This window comes from Balaenoptera ricei, chromosome 18 (genome assembly GCF_028023285.1).
Source record: "Balaenoptera ricei isolate mBalRic1 chromosome 18, mBalRic1.hap2, whole genome shotgun sequence".
NCBI classification, from domain to species: Eukaryota; Metazoa; Chordata; class Mammalia; order Artiodactyla; family Balaenopteridae; genus Balaenoptera; species Balaenoptera ricei.
The window spans coordinates 5578952-5600119 of NC_082656.1; the positions used below are offsets into that span (position 1 = coordinate 5578952).

The 21168-nt window shown below is 42.6% G+C and overlaps 1 protein-coding gene across 1 annotated transcript in view; it reads right to left on the reverse strand.

Annotated features, from left to right (window-relative positions):
* The window catches only part of FLT3 (fms related receptor tyrosine kinase 3), a 51427-nt gene that overhangs the window by 11257 nt on the left and 19002 nt on the right, over positions 1 to 21168 (reverse strand). Inside the window, exons 9-19 of the mRNA XM_059903402.1 lie at positions 20116 to 20284; positions 11166 to 11269; positions 10366 to 10474; positions 9919 to 10097; positions 9479 to 9585; positions 9260 to 9392; positions 9066 to 9170; positions 5409 to 5519; positions 4224 to 4377; positions 2341 to 2423; positions 568 to 695 (exon numbers count right to left, since the gene is read on the reverse strand). Coding sequence (XP_059759385.1) covers positions 568 to 695; positions 2341 to 2423; positions 4224 to 4377; positions 5409 to 5519; positions 9066 to 9170; positions 9260 to 9392; positions 9479 to 9585; positions 9919 to 10097; positions 10366 to 10474; positions 11166 to 11269; positions 20116 to 20284 — 1382 coding nt within the window. The remainder of the gene's footprint in view (positions 1 to 567; positions 696 to 2340; positions 2424 to 4223; positions 4378 to 5408; positions 5520 to 9065; positions 9171 to 9259; positions 9393 to 9478; positions 9586 to 9918; positions 10098 to 10365; positions 10475 to 11165; positions 11270 to 20115; positions 20285 to 21168) is intronic.

Genomic DNA, 21168 nt, shown 5'->3' on the forward strand with positions numbered 1-21168 from the left:
CTGAAAGAATATTCTAGAAAGAATGCGAAACTGGGGTAGAGTCCACGGTGTGAGGGGGCTCTGAGGTCTTCACATCACAGCCCCAGTGGATCTGGGATTAGCAGAGCCCCAAGGCTGCTGCCAGCCCACAGCAAACTCTCGAAAGAGACACCGGTGCCTTGGGCGGCTGGCTTGGTCTGAAGACCACCCGGGATCTGAGCCTCTGCTCACCCCCTGGGTCAAATGTAGGACACAGTCTAAACGATCTGAAGTGACTGTCCGACAGGGCTACACCTGGTTTTGAGGAGGGATTCCTGAGGACTTCCTATCTGGAAGCTTCAGGGACTTCGGACCGTCTGGGAGGGCTGTGATAACCATCATTTAATAAGGGATCCCTGACCTTTATACTATAATTAGCCAAGAGCCCATGTAACATCCTAGGTGACTCCAACTGTGAACGGGAGGGAAAGACAGACTTTAAGAGCTGCAAGTTAAAATAAACAAGAAAAAAAGAAAACCCCACATCTCTTCTTCAAAATTATCTTTTTGTTGTTGGTATTGTGAGTTTCCTTTTTAAAAGGAGCTTACCGACTTAAATTCCAGAAATTCCATTCCTTTGGCCACTTGATATGCAAAGCAAAGAAGATCTTCAAAGGTAAGTACATTCAAGTCCTCTTCTTCCTCCAGCCTTTTTTGGTTTTCGTATTCAATTTCATCTGTAAAATACAACTGGTCCTCATTTTTGCCAAAATGCAAAGAAGTTGCCTTATGGAAGGGGGAGGGGCGAGATGGGGGAGGGGATTTAGAGGTACAAACTATTATGTAGAAAATAAGCTACAAGGTTATATTGCACAACACAGGGAATATAGCTGATATTCTATAATGACTATAAATGGAGTAGAACCTTTAAAATTGTGAATCACCATATAGTACACCTGTAACATATAATATTGTACGTCGGCTACACTTCAATTAAAAAAAAGAAAAGAAGTTGTCTTATAAATCTCTGTGAGCACCTCATGTACCAATGGAGCTATTACATCATCTTCCTGGTGGCACAAGGGCTAACCTATTTATGCAGAGAACTGTGCAGCCCAGGAAGGATCACCTAAAGATTCTCTTTGGTTAGAAAGTGAATTCTCCAGCTCTCTGGGGATGAGTCAGGGGTTTCTTTTGCACTAGGTAGTTTTGTCACACTGGAAAAAGAATTACCAATTATCTACTACATTTTATGAACTGTTTGTGCACTTAATGTTCTTTTTTTTTTTTTTAAAGGGGAATGAAACTTCTCATTGTGTGTGTGACACCACTAAAGTTTCTTTTTTTAATAATAAATTTATTTATTTTTGGCTGCGTTGGGTCTTTGTTGCTGCGCACGGGCTTTTCTCTAGTTGTGGCGAGCGGGGGCTACTCTTCGTTGCGGTGCGCGGGCCTCTCACTATCGTGGCTTCTCTTGTTGTGGAGCCCGGGCTCTAGAGCGCAGGCTCAGTAGTTGTGGCGCACGGGTTTAGTTGCTCCGCGGCATGTGGGATCTTCCCAGACCAGGGCTCGAACCCGTGTCCCCTGCATTGGTAGGCGGATTCTTAACCCTGAGCCACCAGGGAAGTCCTTAATGTTCTTCTAATTAATCCTTTTTTTTTTTTTTGCCGCACTGTGTGGCTTGTGGGATCTTAGTTCCCCAACCAGGAATCGAACCCATGCCCCCTGCAGTGGAAGCGCAGACTCTTAACCACTGACCTGCCAGGAAAGTCCCAATTTACAACTTTTAAAAAGAATAACGTGATCAAATAAAATAGCTCTCAGTGTTTGTTAGTAGAAACATTGACATAAAATTCACACTACTAAATTGGTGGCTTTTCACTACCTTTAAAGTAAATATGCATTGGGACTTCCCTGGTGGTGCAGTGGTTAAGAATCCGCCTGCCAATGCAGGGGACACAGGTTTGAGCCCTGGTCTGGGAAGATACCACATGCCACGGAGCAACTAAGCCCGTGCGCCACAACTACTGAGCCTGCGCTCTAGAGCCCACGAGCCACAACTACTGAAGCCCACGTGCCTAGAGCCCGTGCTCCACAACAAGAGAAGCCACCACAGTGAGAAGCCCGTGCATCGCAACGAAGAGTAGCCCCCGCTCACCGCAGCTAGAGAAAGCCCAGTCGTAGCAATGAAGACCCAATGCAGCCATAAATAAATTTATTTTTTAAAAACGCTATAAAGCAAATATGCATTAATAAAGCCTATAGATGACATTAGCAAAGATAAACATGCTTTTGCATTTACACACTTTTTAAAAATAGCTAACACAGAACTCTTGTATCCATTTCTATTTGGAAGTGGTACTATTTAGAATAAAATATTACCTTCGGATTGAAATGAATTCCCATTGAACCCTGAGACAGGATCTGAGTCCGGGTGTATTTGGACTTCTCTTGAACCAGGCATACTACTAAAGAAAAGTTATTTCATTGTTTATGTTCTTCTTCTGAGTAGACATTTTATTAGAAAAAATACAATTCATCAAATAAATGAATTCCAATTATAAATGGGGTTTTAAATTAAAAGCATGGCATCAACTTGTCCTTTTTGTGTGTGTGGACCTTAAACACATCTGTGTAATTGAGCCTGTCTGTCGAACAAGGATAAGAGTGATCCCTGTTATCTGTATGGAATCTTACGGTTCAAAGAGGACCTCACTCAATCCTTCCCACAACCCTACAAGCTGGGTGTCAAAGTCACATTTTATAAAAGAAAAACTAGGCTAGGTGAGATAAATATGATTTGCTGAAATCACGAAGCTAATAAAGGGTGTGACTTTCCCTATAAAGGTCCATGTAATATAGATCTTCTATAGAGACCTTTTAGTGTTTCATCATCCTTTTTTTTTTTTCCAAGTTGGCCTTTGTAAAGCTCATTCCCTTTTCCTGTGAAATTAATAAACAGTAATAAGGAAAATCTCTTTTACTGTGTATAATGTAGAACTTTTCACTGAGGAATTTTATATACATTATATACAGACAATGATTCAGTTTATTCCAGCATAATAGTTTACCCCAATTACAATGTCCACATCTTTAGAAAATAGCTTAATGCTTTCAGACCACAAATATTCCAAAAGTAATTGCTTCAGTGTGTTTACTACCCAGTGACTGGAATGAATCAAAGGCACTGAGTGACCATCATTGTTGTCACTCACCATGGAGTCCCGGTCACACACGGATTCTCTGTTCTAGAATTCGGATGACATTACGGAATCCTCTCAGTTTGGGAATATGAACTGAGAAACGAGTGTAAAAGGGAAGTTTGGTGTGAAATGATTTAAGGGCAGCTGCACAAAGACACACATGGGGTTTCCATGGGGTCCCTGGTGTTAAGATGCTGGTCTCTGTCTCAGCATTAGAAGGCCAGAGGTGTGAGCTGAAACTTACATGCTAAGAAAACAAGGAATCTCAAACGGATCCTCCAAAAGTCCCCCAGTAAAGCTAACAGTCTCTGACAAATCCGCATTTAGAAAAAGGGAGAGCTTTCATGTAGGAGGGAACTAGGGTTGCACGTGGATTGAGGAATCATTCTATCAGCGTGCCTGTGAATTCATTCAGAGAAGGATGTTATCGAGCTATGACGTTCAGGTAATTAGCAGGAAATTTCTAAAGATGAGGACGAGCGTCCCACCAAACCTACAGCCCTCTTGGGACTGAGAATCACTCAGGATCCCACAGATGGCAGAATATACAAGGCAGAGCATAGAGACAAATTTTACCACTACTTTATTTTGTCCCCATCATTATGTCAATCAATCCATCCTAGTTTTTAAAAATCCGATTTATGAGTTTAGAGCTCTTTTGGGCAATACTCCCAGGACCTGCACTACTTTCTATGAATACATCAAGGGCTTTGGGAAAGGGGTTCATTCTTTCTACTGATACCCATGTGTCAGCCAGGAGGCCTGACATATTGAATAATGCACCTTTCCTAAAACTGAATATATGTCTAGGATGTGATTAGGCACCGGTGGACAGAATTGGTTCAGCTACAGTACCTGTACTATAGGAAAGGGAAAGCCTCATTGTTCAAATCAACAGAGAAACTATAACAAAGATAAGAGACCTTTCTAGGTCTTAGAACCCACAGACCACACAAAATGCTGGATGACGGCCTTTAGAAACTGGCCAGTGGGGTGTGTTTAACCATCATACTTTGTCTGTTCTGTAATGTATTATTATGAAACTGTGACCCAGTCTCTTACCTGGAATTAGGAGGTGATTGGAAAGTGGGATAAAAACTGAAATTATGTTCCTTGAAAATCTCCGTCCATGTCCTATGAAATTTTTCTCTTTTACTTCTTAGATAGTTGAGAAGGTCGCCATAGCAACAATATTCAAAAATCAAGTAAATTGGTCCTGAAATAGTGACAGTTTTAATCTTAGGTATACAGACACCAAATAATTTTTTTCAGACATCTGTGTAGCAGAGACCATACTCTATGAGAACTCCCTTCTCCCCTGACTTGGGGAGAGTACAACTCTCTCTGAACCTATCTCTTCTTGGACTTTAAATTCAATTTCAGTTTTTTGCTCAAACTCCTTGGAAAGCTGTCTCTTGTTGCCTTCCACTTTGGCCCATGTGGCCTCACCAAGAACCACTGGCCACCTAAATTCTCCAGTTTGCAACTGGGAATAAAATGTTGACTGCGTTGTGAGCACTTGGTAAATATAAGCTGATTTGCGGTTTACCCGAGGAGGGAGAAATACATCCCTAGGCACCTCTTACATCCATTTTCTCTTTATTTCTCTGTCCCAGTGCCCGGCTGGCTGTCCCAGAAGGAATGACCCTTGGGCACAGGGTTCGGGTACTTCTAGGCAGAAGCGAGAGAATCAGAGCACATGCTCCGTTGGATTCTGGGAGAATAGAGTTTGAAACCCCTCGTTGGCTACGTCTTACTTGAAGCAGCTCAGTTAGGGCCACGGCCAAGCTGTGCAGCTCAGCACTGCATCTGGGCCAGCTCCACAGCCAGGGAGAAGCACCCTCCGAGCAGGCAGAGAGAGACCACAAAATGTACTTGCAGCGTTGTTATTATTATTGTGGGTTTGTTTTTTTTTTTTTTTTTTTTTGGCTGTGCCACGCGACTTGCAGGATCTTAGTTCCCCGACCAGGGATTGAACCTGGGCCAAGGCAGTGAAAGCCCAGAATCCTAACCGCTGAACCACCAGGGAAGTCCCTTTAAGTAGGTTAGAATATGTGGCTCATCGCGATGAAGACAGGCGTGGTCTACACTGAGCCATCTGACTCGAGGGTGAGGTGTGTCCAATCCCACTTGGGTTTGGGGGCCCACCCTGTGACTGAGAGAAGGAGAGGAACACGAGAACAAACGCCCTTTTTGTCTTCAGGCTAAAACGTTTTCGATTAGGTGTTCTTAGTGGGAACTGGTTACCTGACAGGGTGCACGCCCCCAGCAGATTCACAATATTCTCGTGGCTGCCTAGGTGGGTCATCATTTTGAGTTCAGACATGAGCGCCTCTCTTTCCGAGCTGTCTGCTTTTTCTGTCAATGGCAGGGCATTACAAATGTAAAACGGAAGTAAATTAGGTATTTTAGGTTATTCAATAAACTAAAATTGTCCTCAGTTCAGAGTAGATTTGCATAAAAGTTTAAAAATACATACAATAATACATACATTCTGAATAATAATACCCTATGTTTTAAGGCGGAATTTCAAAGATTGTAGCATGAAAGTTGAACCAAATAATGTGCCTTTCTACTGGACTTTCCTCTACCTACAAAATAAAAATCTTTATAATTGACCCTTAAAAAATAAAATAAAACAAAATAATAATAATACATGATTTTCCTCCACAGTTGAAGTTAATAAATATGCTGAAGGGAGAAACATACTTTTCTTTTTTTTTTTTTTTTTGACACTTTTATTTGTTGAAGTCATAGAGTGACAAGATGGGAATGTCAGCGAGGGTGGTTGGTTCCAGCCTGTGACCCTCAGATCTAGAATCTTAAATTTGTCAGTGGATCCAATGGTGAGAAGGTCAAAGAAGACCAATTCCCACTGACCAAGTTCTCAAGAGACTCCCTAATTGATCATGAGGAACAGAACTGCTGGGTAGGCTAGAATGTATCCACTTACTCTCCCTGGAGTAAGTCTAGAGAGCTTGGCAAATTGTATTCATCATCTCGCTTAGAAGTATAGCATGGAGGTACTTATTGGTGAACTCAAAGGTCTCCTGTCATTGAGGCCAATGTGCCCAGGTGGTCAGGACACCCCTGCCCGGGAGGGTGCTGGAGCCCTAGAGGCAAGGGCAGTGTCTCTGGGCCTCCCTCTCCAGGCACCCCACCTCTGTTAACATATTCTTTCTTACAGATAGAGTAACTTTTCTTTACATTCAATGCAGATTTGATTAGCTATTTCCAGGTGTCGTTATTTTGTCCTGGAAGACATGTAGCCTTTATGTGGCTTTCCCAGAGCTTTGATGTCATCTGTTTTGACTTGTGTGAGCTCTCAGGGGCATCCTGATTTCCAGCTTCTTGGCCTGGGAGTGACATCCTTCACTGTGTGCACTGGGACCCACTGTACCTCAGGTTTTCCACTGCCTCATGTTTTATAGGGATTCGTGGCTTTCAGTTGTCCATGTCTTGTTGCTCATGACCAAAAGAATATATTTTTACAGTGTGCTTAACTCTTTCAAAGCACTTTCATATACCACTACCTGACTTTCATTCATTCATTCATTTGACAATTATTTATTGAATGCCTACTGTGTAGGAGGCAATGTGCCAGGCCTTGGGGGAATAAATGATAGAAAGACACAGCCCCTGTCTTCCTGGAGCTTCGAGCCTCCTTGAAAGGGGAGACAGGTAAATGAACAATTACAATATAGTGTCATAAATGCCACATGGCACAAATAAACCTATCTATGAAACAGAAACAGACTCACAGACATAAAGAACAGACTTATAGTTGCCAGGAGGGAGGGGGGTGGGGGAAGGATGGATTGGGAGTTTGGGATTAGCAGATGCAAACTATTATATATAGAATGGAAACACAACAAGGTCCTACTATATAGCACAGGGAACTATAATCAATATCCTGTGATAAACCATAATGGAAAAGAATATAAAAAAGAATGTATACATATGTATAATTGAATCACTTTGCTGTACAGCAGAAACTAATACAACATTGTAAATCAACTATACTTCAATAAAAAATAAATACAAATATAAAATAAATGCCACATGGCAAATGAAAGTAGGGGTGTTTTCCCACAGAAGAGGGACACCTAACCCAGCCTTAGGGAGGGTGGGGAAGGGGACACCAAATGTCTATGCTGAGACCTGAGGGAAACTAGGAGTTAACCAGGTGAATTCACAGTGGGAAGGGTGAGGAAGAACACGCCATCCTGAAAACAGGATGGGCCAAGATCAAGAAAGAGGACAGCATAGCAAAACATACAGACCCACCCTCATGAGGCTTACAGACTACTGAGGCAGCTAAGACATTAGTTAAATAATTAAACAAATATGTAATTATAGTTGTGATCAACTTTATGGGGGAAAAAACCCCACAGAGAGCTGGGATATAGGATCTAGCAAGGAACTTGAGCTCATCTGTGGCGTGAGAGAAGGCTTCCCTGAGCAAGTGGTATTTGAGCTGAGATCTACAGGAGGAGCAGGCGATAAAGACGTGAAAGGGGAAGCAGAAGCAGAAGGACGACCTGTGCAAAGGCCCTGAGGTGGGAGGGAGCCCTGTGCTGCAGAGGAACTGAGAGCCGGCTGTGCTGCAGCGCTGGGGTGAGAGGGGAGAGGCGAGCTGCAGCCATGTCGTGCTGGGCTGTGTGGACTGTTCAAGAGAAATTAAAAGCAACTGGAAAGGTTAAGTAGGAAAATTATATGCTCTGCTTTGCATTTCATAACCATCACCTGGGCTTCAGAATCCAAAAGGAGGTAAGAGCGCATATAGGGTAGTTGCTTGGAAGGCTAGTGCATCCATGCGGAAGGGGTAGACTTGGGCTGGGTGGTAGTAACAGAGGTTAAGAGAAAAGAGGATGAACTCAAGAGGCACCAGGCAGGAAGCCTGACAGGAACAGCCTACAGGGAATTAGAATGAGGATGGTTTCAAGGATGAGTCAGTCCTAGGTTTCTGGTTGGCCGGCCTGGGTGGCACATGGCCAGTCAGTGGTACTCGCAACCAATCAGTGAGAGAGGGAGGGCTGACAGAAAGCCAGGGCTGGAGGAGACCAATTTGAATAAGCTGAATTCAAGGGACTCTGGAGACGTCCAAGCACTTGGACATAACCTGAAGCTCAGAAGGGAGGTGCAATCGTGAGAACAATTGGTACATGGGATGAGGTCACGGGTAAGCTGAGACAGCCCATGAGCATGCGGAGTGAAAAGGGAAGGGGGCCCCGGAGCAAGCCTTCAGGAACTCCGCTGGGTGAGAAGCTGGGTGAGAAGATGAGAGGCCAGCAAAGGACTGTGAAGCAGTCAGAGGGGTAGGAGGAAACCAGAAGAATATGGTGACATGGAAACCAAAGGAAGAAAGCACAATAAAGATGGAGGGAACAGTCAATCGTGCCAATTTATGCTAAAAACTCAAGTAATGCCCATTAGACAGGCTTGGTTCATGGCGATGGTGGAGGTGGTCGTCACTGATCGCTTAGCCAAAGCCAGCTGGGGGCGCTCTTGCTAAGTGAGTGATACTAAGGGGAGGAGGTTAGGGAGAGCCAGGCGGCAGCAGATGAGAAATGAGTGGGAAGTGATACAGAAGGCGCCAATTTCCTCTTCTACCCAGAGTCTGTGTCGAAATGTAAGACACACAGCTGCCTGTAGCAATGGTATCCCCAAATATTGAGGCTGAAAAAACATAAACAAAGAGAGAAGAGGAAGAAGAGGTGGAGTTTTGTGTTCACGACTTGTATTTTATATTCACGACTTGGTTGACACCCACCCCAACTCACTCCCTTTTTAGCTTTGAAGGATGGCAAGCAGTAACCATAGCAATGATGGAAAAGAGGAGGTGGGAGGCGGCACCTCCCCTCTTTGTGCGTCTCTGTGGCTATTGATCGATGTAACCAGTACCTTTCAGCATTTTGACTGCGACCTGGATTGAGACCCCTGTCTTACTGATTCCATAGGCGGTTGCATTCATCACTTTCCCAAAAGCACCCGATCCCAGGACCTTCCCTGCAAGACACATGGTGAGTGAGTGCATGTTGAAGATTTTCCAACAAGAAGGAAGCTCGACAGAAACATTTGGAACATCTGATTCTTACCAAATTCTAAATTTTCTCTTGGAAACTCCCATTTGAGATCATATTCGTATTCTCTGAAATCAATGTAGAAGTACTCATTATCCAGAGAGCCGGTCACCTGCACCATCTGTAGCTGGCTTTCGTACCGAAATTGCTTCAGAGATGAAATAATGAGTCGATTAGCCATAGAGAGTTCTTCAGAAATGGGACACAATGATGACGTTTTACCTTTGCTTTTACCTTTTTGTACTTGTGACAAATTAGCATGGTTAAAACGGCAATAAAGGGAAGACAGAGGCCAATTGTTGCATAGAATGAGATGTTGTCCTGGATGAAAGGGAAGGGGCCTGCAAGGGAAGAGCATCAAGGAGCAGTGGATGAGAATTCCTGGTGGATACTGTAGCAGAAAGCTCGTTACAGTGTCTCACATCCTGTCTGAGGAACCTACAAGCCCTCTACTAATACGCTATCCCCACAGAAAATCAGGCCATGTTCATATAAAGAATGATTCCTTCCCAGAAAATTTTAAATGATTCTTGCCTGACTCAAAAAGCCTTCTCGTCTCACACACTGAACCTACACACTCTTGTAAAACTCCCCAAATAAAAGCGAACGACAGGGACTAACTTCTAGTAGGGAATTCCTGAAGGTGGTGTGTTACAATAGCAACTGCTGTCTACCTGGTGAGTTTAGAAGGATTGTTTCACAAGAGGTGCCGAGGGAATTGTATGCACAGCACTTCACCAGGAACCCTTTGACGGCCTCGCTCATGTTCAGGGTGCTGCTCGATATCCACTGTCCAAATACTTTTCTGTTGGCCTTTTTATTCCAAATTCCTTCTGTGATCTCTTCTGTGCAGCTGAAAAGAAACAGCAGACAGAGAATTTAGACGGGCGGGGCTATCGTCGGATTGGAAGTGAGGGTTTCTCTGGTGGGGTCTACAAGAGACACATCTATTAAAGATTATCAGAAACGATCTATGACCGTTTAGAATTATGGTCGACTCAGAAGGTAAGCATTTTAAATGCTTCATTGTTTCTTCTTAAACTGAATTCATGAGAAACAGTCAACATGTCAGAGAGAGTTTTATGTTCTTCTAACACAAGAGGGGCCAGTGTCTTCATTACTTGGGAGACTTGTCTGAACACTTCTTCCAGGTCCAAGACGGTAACGGGTACCCGTCAGAGGAGCAAGAAGCCTGACTTGCCGATGCCTCGGCGAGCACTTGAGGTTTCCCTGTAGAAAACAACAGGGAAATCAAGCTCATGAAGTACAGTGCTTTACAGAGAGTGTTTCAAAGTCAGCTTCATATAGGCTGCTCACGTACTCTATGCAGTTCGTGCTTCTGGGAGTGTGTCTCATGCAGGGTGACTCAAAGAGGGGGCCCTCTTTCCCCTTGTGTCACCTTTTGTGCAGGCGGCCCTAAACTTCTCTGGGGAGCACCCCCTTTTCCACCGCTAGACCCCTCCTGGAGAGAGCTCAGGTGTAGACCTCTATCTCCGGAACATCCTAAAATGAGTCTTAGCTTCAGGAGAAGCACCTGCAAAAAGTCCAGCGAAATGCACTCTCATCTTTTCATGGACCAGAGAAACAGAGATTATTAAAACAACTAAATGGCAGGTAGTATGACTCTTGGCCTTTCCTTAACAGGACCTTTCAAAGTACTAAAATCAATAAATTCACACAGTAAAGCACCTTCAGAGAGGATATGGAATCAGCATCTTAGCTTCAAAGGATGAGCCCAGAAAGAGATCTGCGTATCAACAAGCCAGTAGATACGAAAGTGCAATTTCAAAACACTTCAGCACGTCAAAACACTTCTGTAGCATTCCTTCCCTAAGCCATGGCTTATCTCTTTCTGATCCGAGTTAATACATTATTAAGGAGTTACAAGCGTAAAATACAGTTTCTTGACAGTTTCACTTACTTCTTATATTCAACGTGAACGTTTTTGTGAACTGGGCGTCATCATTTTCTGCATGGAAGATATATTGTCCTGGCTGGTGTTTATGGTTGCAAAACTTAGATATGCTGTTGGAAAAAGAATTAAAGACAGACTTAGCCAGATTCTTTGAGGAGATGTTGAAATGAATAACGGTGTGCATGGGAGTAAGTCTTCCTGAAGACACTCACTTCTCTCAAGTTCAGTGGACAGGGAGGTGCCCAGATGCTCTTCCTACTCAAAGTGTGGTCCACAAACAGGCAGCATCAGCCTTGGTATTATCTAGGAGCTTGCTAGAAATACAAAATCTCAGGCCCCACCCCAAACCTACTGACTCAGAGTCTGCATTTTTAAGATGATCTCCGTGGAATTCACATGCACATTAAAGGTTGAGAAGCACTGATCTAGGCTGGAGCTGCTAAGAGAGACAAGAAGCTTCTGGCCCCTACTGTTACATACACTCCAGACTAGTGTGACTTCCTGGAAATATGGAAGAACCTTGGTAGGTGGCGGAGCCCACGGACCCCCCCAGCTTCCTGAAAGGGTAGCTCTCTGATGTTGGTCCAAGGCAGGACCTATGACCAACCCTTGACTTACATAGCGATTGACAGTGATGAGGGCTCAAATCCACTGAGTACAGACGTCTGTGAGTGGCCTCAGCAGGCTCTAGTCATCCACCAAGCCCACCAGGTATATGGTATTGGGGATCATCCACCAAGCCTACCAGGTATATAGTACTGGGGATCATCCACCAAGCTTAGCAGGTATACGGGATGGTGGATATTATAGGAGAGGTGGGGAAGCAAGGAGCTGTTGAATGTGCCTTCATGCATTGAAGAAATAGAAAAAAAATTTCCCTTAGAATGAGAAAATCTAAGCCTTGTTCAGAAGATACTGAATTAGGCTACCTCTATATAGCCTACTTGAAGTAAAAAAGGAAAGAAAAAGTATGTATACGTAGGAAATGTGAACAGGAGGAACTATGTAGGATGCAGAAGACCTGTGAATACGGCTCCGGTCCTCAGAGATACCATAATCCAGGTGGGTGGACAAAACGTGCCTATGTGCAAGAGTGAAAGCATCAAACTGAAGGCCTGTAGAAGATCAAAGAAGGCAGAGGCCGGTGTCGTGAGAAAAGTTCAGAGGGCTTCATAGAAGCAGGAATTGAGCGAGGTCTTTAGAGGTGAGTTGGTTTTCATGAGAGAGTAAAGAAAAGACATCCAAGCAGGGGGAAACGGCATGATTTAAGCCATGAGACAGGAACTCATAAGGCCACAAGGAGAGAAACGGGGAGGCTTCTTGGCTAGAGCAGAGGTGCAGGGTGGGATGTAGCAGAACAGAGGGCTAAATGGGCAGGGTGAGGCCAACTGATCTGGGACCTTGGAAAACAAGCCTAATTATTTTGACTTGATGGAGAGAGCAGGGAGGAGATGTTGTGGATTCCTGAGCAAGAGAGGAATGTTCTGAACAGTATTTTAGTTTAGAGTGATGGCAGCAGGAAAGTTTATTGGGGGGAAGTCTGGAGGTAGCTGTAGAAGTAACCTAGGAAGTCATTCATTCATCCATGAATTCACTCATTCTTTCTCCTGTCAATGGTAGAGGCTATTTGTGGGAGGAATCGGGAATACAACAGTGAGTTAACAAAACTAGGTTTCTTGTTCTCACAGAATTTACAGTTTGGTGGCGAAGGCAGACAAGTAATGAGCAGTTAAGGTATAATGTGGGAAATCTTAGGAGAGGAGAAGTAAAAGTTCAGATTTGAGAGTTCAGAGTGTGAAAAGATGAGTGTTGTCTAAGGCAGGGAAAATGGGAAGGGAGAGGAAAGAACCAACCCCAGAGGCACCAGAACAAAAAGAAACAGCAGGTGCTGGATTGGACGTGAAGAGGAAGGAGAGAACAGAATCCCAGCTGATTCCTAAGAGTCAAACCACACACCTAGCAATTGATAGAGAAGATTTTGAGCCCAGGTTTATTTGACACCAATGTTCTGCATCCTTAATTCGGAAGCTTAAAGGTAATTCTGACTGTGTATAGTGATGGGAGATTTCATTTCCTATCAAGTGAGCACTGAAGAAGCTTTTTGTTTGCCTTGTTAACAAGAAGGCTGAAGAAGCAGAAAGGGGAATTTCTTATGCTGACCTACTTCTGAATGAGAAGGAAACGGCTAGTGAAGTGGAGATGACAGAAGGATTGCGGGAAAGACAAATTATAACTTTAGGGAGAAAAGTAAGTATAGGTACATGCGATTTCCAGGCTTTATGAAGGCAGAGTTTAAGTGGTCCAAGAAGAGAAAGATGTGAGCTTCTAAAAGGGAAAATGTAATCCTCACCAGACAATAGCCAAAGACCCTGAAAAGGAAGAAGAGAAGAGATAAAAAAGAAGCCAGTGTGCTAGGCAGGGACCATGCCAAAAGCACCAATCAATTTGATAAAGAAATTACCAACTAATGAGAACCTATTGTATAGCACAGGCAACTCTACTCAATGCTCTGTGGTGACCTAAATGGGAAGGAAATCCAAAAAAAGAGGAGATATATGTATACATATAGCTGATTCACTTTGCTGTACAGCAGAAACTAACACAACATTATAAAGCAACTATAATCCAATAAAAATTAACATAAAAAAAGAAATTACCTATACAACTATTGATTATCACGCAGACCAATCTGTTTTGTAAACGTTTTCCCTCCTAAGTCTTTTGTGCTGTCTGAATGGAGCATGACTTGCCATGGGATAGACAAGAGAGCATCTGAAACATTCTCATTCTTCCAGGTAGGAAATCAGTCACAGAAATAGCCTGAACACAAAATTGAATATCCAGGTCCTTCTCAACCGCCTGTCTTCCTGTTTATGGCAGTTAACCCCAGCAAAAGCAACAACTGCATCGCCGACCCTCCCCTGGAAATTCCAAGGGGACTAACCGATTAATGCCAGGGAGTTTCAAGCTTCCTTTTTCCCTGGGGTTTTTCTGAAAATGGCCAGCGGCCATGAGATGGGAGATCAGGAAACTGGAGTTCACAGTGAAATATCTTTGGTGACTAAGAAGATGTATTCTCATTACAACTATGAGAAGGGATTTCTCCTCTGTTACAAGCAAAATGCAGGTGATTTTTCTTTTCCATTTAGCACCCAGAGCTGGGGAGTTGAAAAGGGGCAGGTCTTTCCAGGGACCTCAGGGAGTAACTTCACTATAAAAAATGCTTTATTCAAAGAGCAAGAGATGATAAAAGTCAAACCAGAAAACAGGGCGTAATAAAGCACAGACTGGGGAAGCTGAGAGCTTCTGAAACTGGAGAGTGAGGGGCTGGCAGGAGTGAGTGACTTTACCCGGCACTGGGAGACCCCCATCAGCAGATCCTGCCCCCTCAGACTGCAGGACATGGAGGGGGTACCGCCTGGCTGAAGTTGAACCCAGTCTGCACACATTTCTGTCCAGAGTTAAACAAAGAAAGCCGGGCAGGGGGCAGGAGAGGTGCTGATGACTTTATATCAATCTACTTAATACCATGCTCATTTGTATTTTATTTCAGGGGAGCCCACAAGCCTGGGGAAGTATTACATAATCATTAAAAACCCAATAGCACAGCACATCTCATAAGGCGGCACACTTTTCTTTTTAAATAACCAAAGCACATGCCTGCTCTTCTGTTTTCTTACACACTAGGTATGAGAATCTCACACTTTTGAAATGAGCTGGTGTCAAAAGGCAGTACCAGAGTAATGGTTAAAAAACACAGGCTTTGCAGGCAACTCTGCCATTGCCCGGTGGTGTGACTGTGGGCAAGTCACTGAGTCTCTCTGTGCTTGTTTCCTCATCTGTAAGACGAAGATAGTATCTACCTTATATGGTTGTTAGAGGAGAAGTTTTTGTTGAGTTTTTATTAAAGCGGTTTTGTATAAACTGCTTATAACAGTGCCTAGTAAACACGATAAATGTGTTAGATCATCATTACTATGAGGCTTATGAAGTCCGGGAATCATTTTGAATAAAAAAGACATTTAGAACCTTTACTCTGGGGTATACATTAAGTGAGAAAATCACATTAAAATAAAGATGCAAAGAAAAAAAAAAAACTAAAGTAAATGCCCATCAACAGGAGTTAGTCAAAATAAGATTTTCTAAAAAGAGGAATACTGTGTCACCATAAAAGTGGTAATGTAAATAAGGTAAGCCATTAACATGATAATATAAATAATAATAATGTACTTATTAACACAGCAAGAGATGATATTTTTAAAGTGAAAAATCAGGTGACAAATGGCACAATTAATTTCCTGTTTGTACAAAAACCTATACTTATATGTTTCTATCATGGTGGTTACAAAGTCTGAAATATAATTCCTCGTGGTGGAATTATGGGTGTTATTTCTATTTTTTTTTAAAGGCAATTTCAGAAAATAAGAGTGAATGAAAGGTATTGACTTCGCCCCAGGTGTGGAGCAAGTAGCATAGCCTGTTTCCATATTTAATAAAATGAGATGATGAGCTCAAATGAGATAATCTGTATAAAGGACTTTGCACATTGGCACATGGTAGGGCTCAAAGAAGTTTCTTTTGGTCTCAGTGAGGCTTCATGATGTGGTTAGTACCTTACAATTGAGGGGGCAGTGTTTGGTTGGAGGTTCCGCTATTTACCGCTATTTACGGTCCCCAAACGTCTTTCCTTCCTTTCTGTATACACTCAGGGCTCATCTCCTTCAGGGAACCAAAAAAGTCCTCCTAAAGAAGCTCAATACACTCCTGTAATCACATATCATTTATTGACTTGAGAGCTTGCTTTTCTCTTTGTCCTAAGAAGGAATATGTCTCACCACCCAGAACCCAGACTCCACCACACCACTGGTACCAATAAGTGCTCAGTTAATGCCTGTTGTGGGCAGAACTTCGACTTGGTAGAGTTGGGAAATTAAATATTTCAGGGAAAAAAGAAAATACAGGGATTGGGCATGCCTAAGGAGACTCTTTCAGAAGAAATTACTTAAATAATTATAACATCCTAATAAGTTGTTTTGTGTGTGTGTGTGTGTGTGTGTGTGTGTGTGTGTGTTTAACCATGAAACTAGGAAAAGCTAAGGCAGATTTATTTATAAGTAAGTCTACAGAGATAGAAAATTAGGCAAACTAAAAGATGAAATATTCTAGAACATTTTCCCAAGACCAGGCTGTCAGGACTGCTGGAAAGTTATAATTTCATAAAATGTAAACACATAAAGGGAAGCCCTAATAAACTTTGGTGTAATATTTGAGGAAGTAAATTGGAGAAACGAAGCTGTGAAGGTGGGGAAGCTGCAAGATTTCTGGCACACATGCTCTGACCACACCAAAGCTTTTTCAGTAGTACTGTTATTACACAGACCTTTCGGTTACAAATAAAAACTGGTGTCACTTTGCTTATAAAGTCCTCTCTTGCCCCATGATGAAAATACTTTACTTCATAAACAAAATTCAGTTTGACTAAATTGTTGAACCTAAGTGATGGGTAAAGGATGCTCACTGTACTATTCTTTGAGTTTATTAGTAAATTTGGAACTTTTTATAATAAAAAATTGAAAAGAACTCAGGTTAGAATTTAGTCTGCATCCCCTATCACAACACAGAGTCTCATGTGGAGAGCAGGTGACATTTAGAGCACTTGTGTTCAATTTTTTTGTAGTTCATCTTTTTTTTTTCTTTAATTAATTTTTATTGGAGTATAGTTGCTTTACAATGTTGTGTTAGTTTCTGCTGTACAGCAAAGTGAATCAGCTATACATATACATATATCCCCTCTTTTTTGGATTTCCTTCCCATTTAGGTCACCACAGAGCATTGAGTAGATTTCTCTGTGCTATACACACAGAGGTTCTCAGTAGTTATCTATTTTATACATAGTATTGTATATACGTCAATCCTAATCTCCCAATTCATCCCCCACCCCTGTAGTGCATCTTTTATTCAACATTTTGAGCATCTTTTTCATGATGAAGGAGGCTTCATCTCACCTTGGCATTGCCACCTTGGCAAGTGGCCCATCACACCCAGTGTATTGTTATCACCAATTAATACTGTACTTCTTCAAGAACTTTTTAAATAAAATAAACACTGAGTGATAGGTGTTGTGGTGAGTGCCACGTACTAGGTGTTGTGGTGAGTGTCATGGTCCTTGCAGTGCAAAGAGTATGCCACTGACTCATCTTTGGCCCAGGCTATGCACTTTAAGTTGCTTTCTAGGGGTGATGATGAATTCATTCATTTACTAAACAGCTGTTGACTGCACGAGGCATGGTACAAAGACAGAGAAATGACAGCGCCTATCCCAGAGGAGGTTATGAACTCACTGGTGGGATTCAACACAAAAAGAGGTTAACTTTGAATGAGAGGTACACATCACTATAGAAATCAGGATCTGCCCTGATTTATTCATTTAGCTACCTCCAGAAGATAACTGCTTGGGGTCAGGGGTGCAGAGTGTGGTCATGGGGTGAAACCAGATTAACTAGCCCACTAGATTGCTCCAACACCCATAGATCAGAGACACGGTCCTCTAATCAGTGAGTCTGTCAAATCTTAAGAATTGTGCCAGATGTCACCAGCACAAGTAGCAATGACCTCCCAGGTGGCCCCTGGCACTTAAATGTGCCTGTATAACTTGAGGGGGTTGGGGGGAGACATCACCTTATTCACGCTTGTAGCCCCTTACGGCACTGAGACCATCAAGAAGACATTAAAGGAATATTTGTTGAACTAAATTAAATTGATCCTCTATCTCTTTGAATCGGGTTCAAAAGAGAATCCTGTAGAACTAAGAGCTTCTCTGACATGGGGTCACAATACAAAGAAGGATGGGGAAAGTGGCAGCACTGACATCCTGAACACAGGTAGTCAACTCAACTAGCAGGAGAGGGGCTGACTCCCTGCCTTCTACCTTCAAAAGTTTGATGGTTCAGCATAAGGGCTTATGACAATGGGGTGACCCCTCCAAGGCAGTGGTTCTCAACCCCAGGCAATTTTTTCTCACCAGGGGACTTCAGCAATGTCTGGAGATATTTCTGGTTGTCACAACTTGGGGTAGTGGTGCTACTGACATCCAATGGGTGGAGACCAGGGACGCTGCTAAACATCCTATCATGCATAGGAGAGACCCCCAGAACGAAGAATTACCCGGCCCAGGATGTCAACAGCCTGCTGTTGAGACCCCCTGAGTTAGGGGACTATGTGTCCGTCCAAAGGCTGCTTTCTTAATTACTTGAAAAATGAATGCTTCGAACATTAGGAGGTTTGGGTGAGAGGGCAGACGATGCCATGCAAACCCTGTGTTACAACTCTTCTTAAAAAAGCAAACAAGGATCAGTTACAAATCACTTTGGGGTATAGAACAGCGCAGTCATCAGGAAACAAACGGAAGGATCAAGATGAAAAGAGCTTATTCTGACTCTTCACCTAGACCTGTGCTATCCAATAGGAAGATAAACAAGCCACTTATGTAATTTTAAAGTTTCCAATTAGCTACCTAAAAAGTAAAAAGGAGTAAATGGTAATAATAGATTTTATTTAACTCAATATATCTAAAATACTGTCATTTTAACATATAATCAAGACAAAAATTATTGAGGTATTTTACTTTTTGTTTGTCATACGAAGTCTTCAGAATCTGCTGTGCATGTTACAGCCACACAACATCTCCATTGGGACCAGCTGCATTTCAAGCTCCCAATAGCCATATGTGGCTGCCGGCTACTATACTGCACAGCACAGATCCAGACCTGTGATGGGAATCACCAGAGGTTCTCATTAAAAATGCAGAACCTGGGGGGACTTCCCTGACGGTCCAGTGGTTAAGACTCCACGCCTCCACGGCAGGGGGCGTGGGTTCAATCCCTGGTCCGGGAACTAAGATCCTGCATGCCAAGTGGTGCAGCCAAAAAAAAAAAAAAAGAAAAATGCAGAATCTGGGGATTGTGCCTCAATTTTAGTTCAGCATGTTTGGAATGGGAGCCAGGAATCCACATTTTTAACATTTACCCAGCTGATTCCTATACAGTTGGTTTATGGACCCATTGCTGAGCATCAGTGATTAACTCTCGACTACTGACTCGCTGGAGAGAGGACAGGTATCTCTCAGCTCATAGTCTATCCTGAAACCATGTTACCTAGGATTAGTTTTAAGAGATAAGGGGTATCATAGGCATAGGAAATACAAGGAAGAGCTGTGTTTTTGGGGGGGAGAGAGATAAATTAGGAGTTTGGGATTAACATATACACACTACTATATGTAAAATAGGTAAACAACAAGGACCTATTGTATAGCACAGGGAACTGGACTCAATATCTTGTAATAACCTATAATAGAAAAGAATCTGAAAAAGAACATATATGTATGTATGTATGTATAAATGAATCACTGTGCTGTACACTTGAAACTAACCCAACATTGTAAATTAACTATACTTCAATTAAAAAACAAAAAAGAGTTCTTTTTTTGTTTTCCAAAGAGAAACTTGACTGCAGTTGGACAGATCCCCAGGAAAATGAGATTTTCCTTCAGCATTTATCATTGGGCTGTTTCTGCATTTATTTTTGAAAACTTAAATCAACATACCTATAGGTAGTGTTTTCCTGTTTTTAAGGGGTTTTACTTCCTCAATCATCTGCAAACAGGCTGGGAGAGACTCTGTGTACCAATAGCATGTACCCTCAAATAGGAAGTAACAATCCGGTGACTCAGAAAATGCCAGACTCAAATGATATGATTCTTTCCATTTTTCGTGCGGTGGGTTACACTATCTGAACTGATTAAAGAGTTGTTACTGTGTCCTCACATCTGCTGTTTGCTTTCTCGTCTTCAATGTCAACCTCACAGCACATAAACTTATAATACAAAACGGCTCTTCTCGAGGGCAGCCAGAAGGGTTGTGCTGAGAATGGTGATGTGTCCCGGGCTGAGTTTGCTCACCTGTACCCGTCATCCAGGCCACTTTGCTCACAAGGAAATGATTTTCGAGAGAAGCTCCACGTACATCTGATTTGTGGGTATGCTTTAAACCTGACAGAAAAACAAAACTCTTCATACTGGTCAATTTCATAATCTTCACTTGATTTGGAAGCGTTTATAAATCCCTTTTCTGTTAAAAAAAATGCATTTATAAGTTAGATAATGAGATTCATATGGAGGAAATATATTGAGAGGATAAATAAATTTTTATTCATCAGTTTTATGCAAGAAAACTCAGATTTGATAGTTTAACAAGAAACGCAGGAGTCCTGTCTCCATTAATAAGCCTGAGCATGTCACCTTCTGAGTCCTCTCAGAATTGGCTGCAAATAATTGACACTCTTCCCAAAGAAATGTATAAATAAACCTATAGATTTTACTGACAAGTTCAAGGGGTTGAAGGGCTTCCCCCAGCCTGGCCAACCATGGACACAGAGGGACCCACTGACAATCCGTGTCCTCAGCCAGAACGGCCCCCTCTTGACACATCCCACGTAAAATAATCTCAGGTCACAAACAGAATAGTCTAGCCAGAGATATTCACAAGGTTTCCCTACGGAACACTTCCTTATTAGTTTAATAAGAGAATCCCTTCATTTCTTAGCATTTTCATGATGGCTGAAGGCTGCCACCTACTCCGAGATTACGTAAAGCGTGATTACTGTCAGATCCTGCAGAGCCCACCCAAACTTCCATGCATCTAAGTGCGTGTCCCACCCTCTCAGCCATTGCTCTCTACCCTTGAGAGGCAGTTCTCAGGTAGTTCTTAGAACAAGTGCTTAATAAGGGTCGAGTTTGGGTCTGGTCCTCTGCCAGGTCTGGGACTATAGGATAGAAGGGATTATTCCTGTCCTTAGGAAACTTCCAGCCTACTGGAAGACAAAAATCCACAAACAGAGGGTCACATTACAACGTGCTGCCTGCCAAGACAGTGGCATTCAAGCGGGCTTGGTTTAACCAGAAAAGGAAAGGAAGGGGCAGCTTGTACTTACAAAACTCCCCTAATTCAGTTTC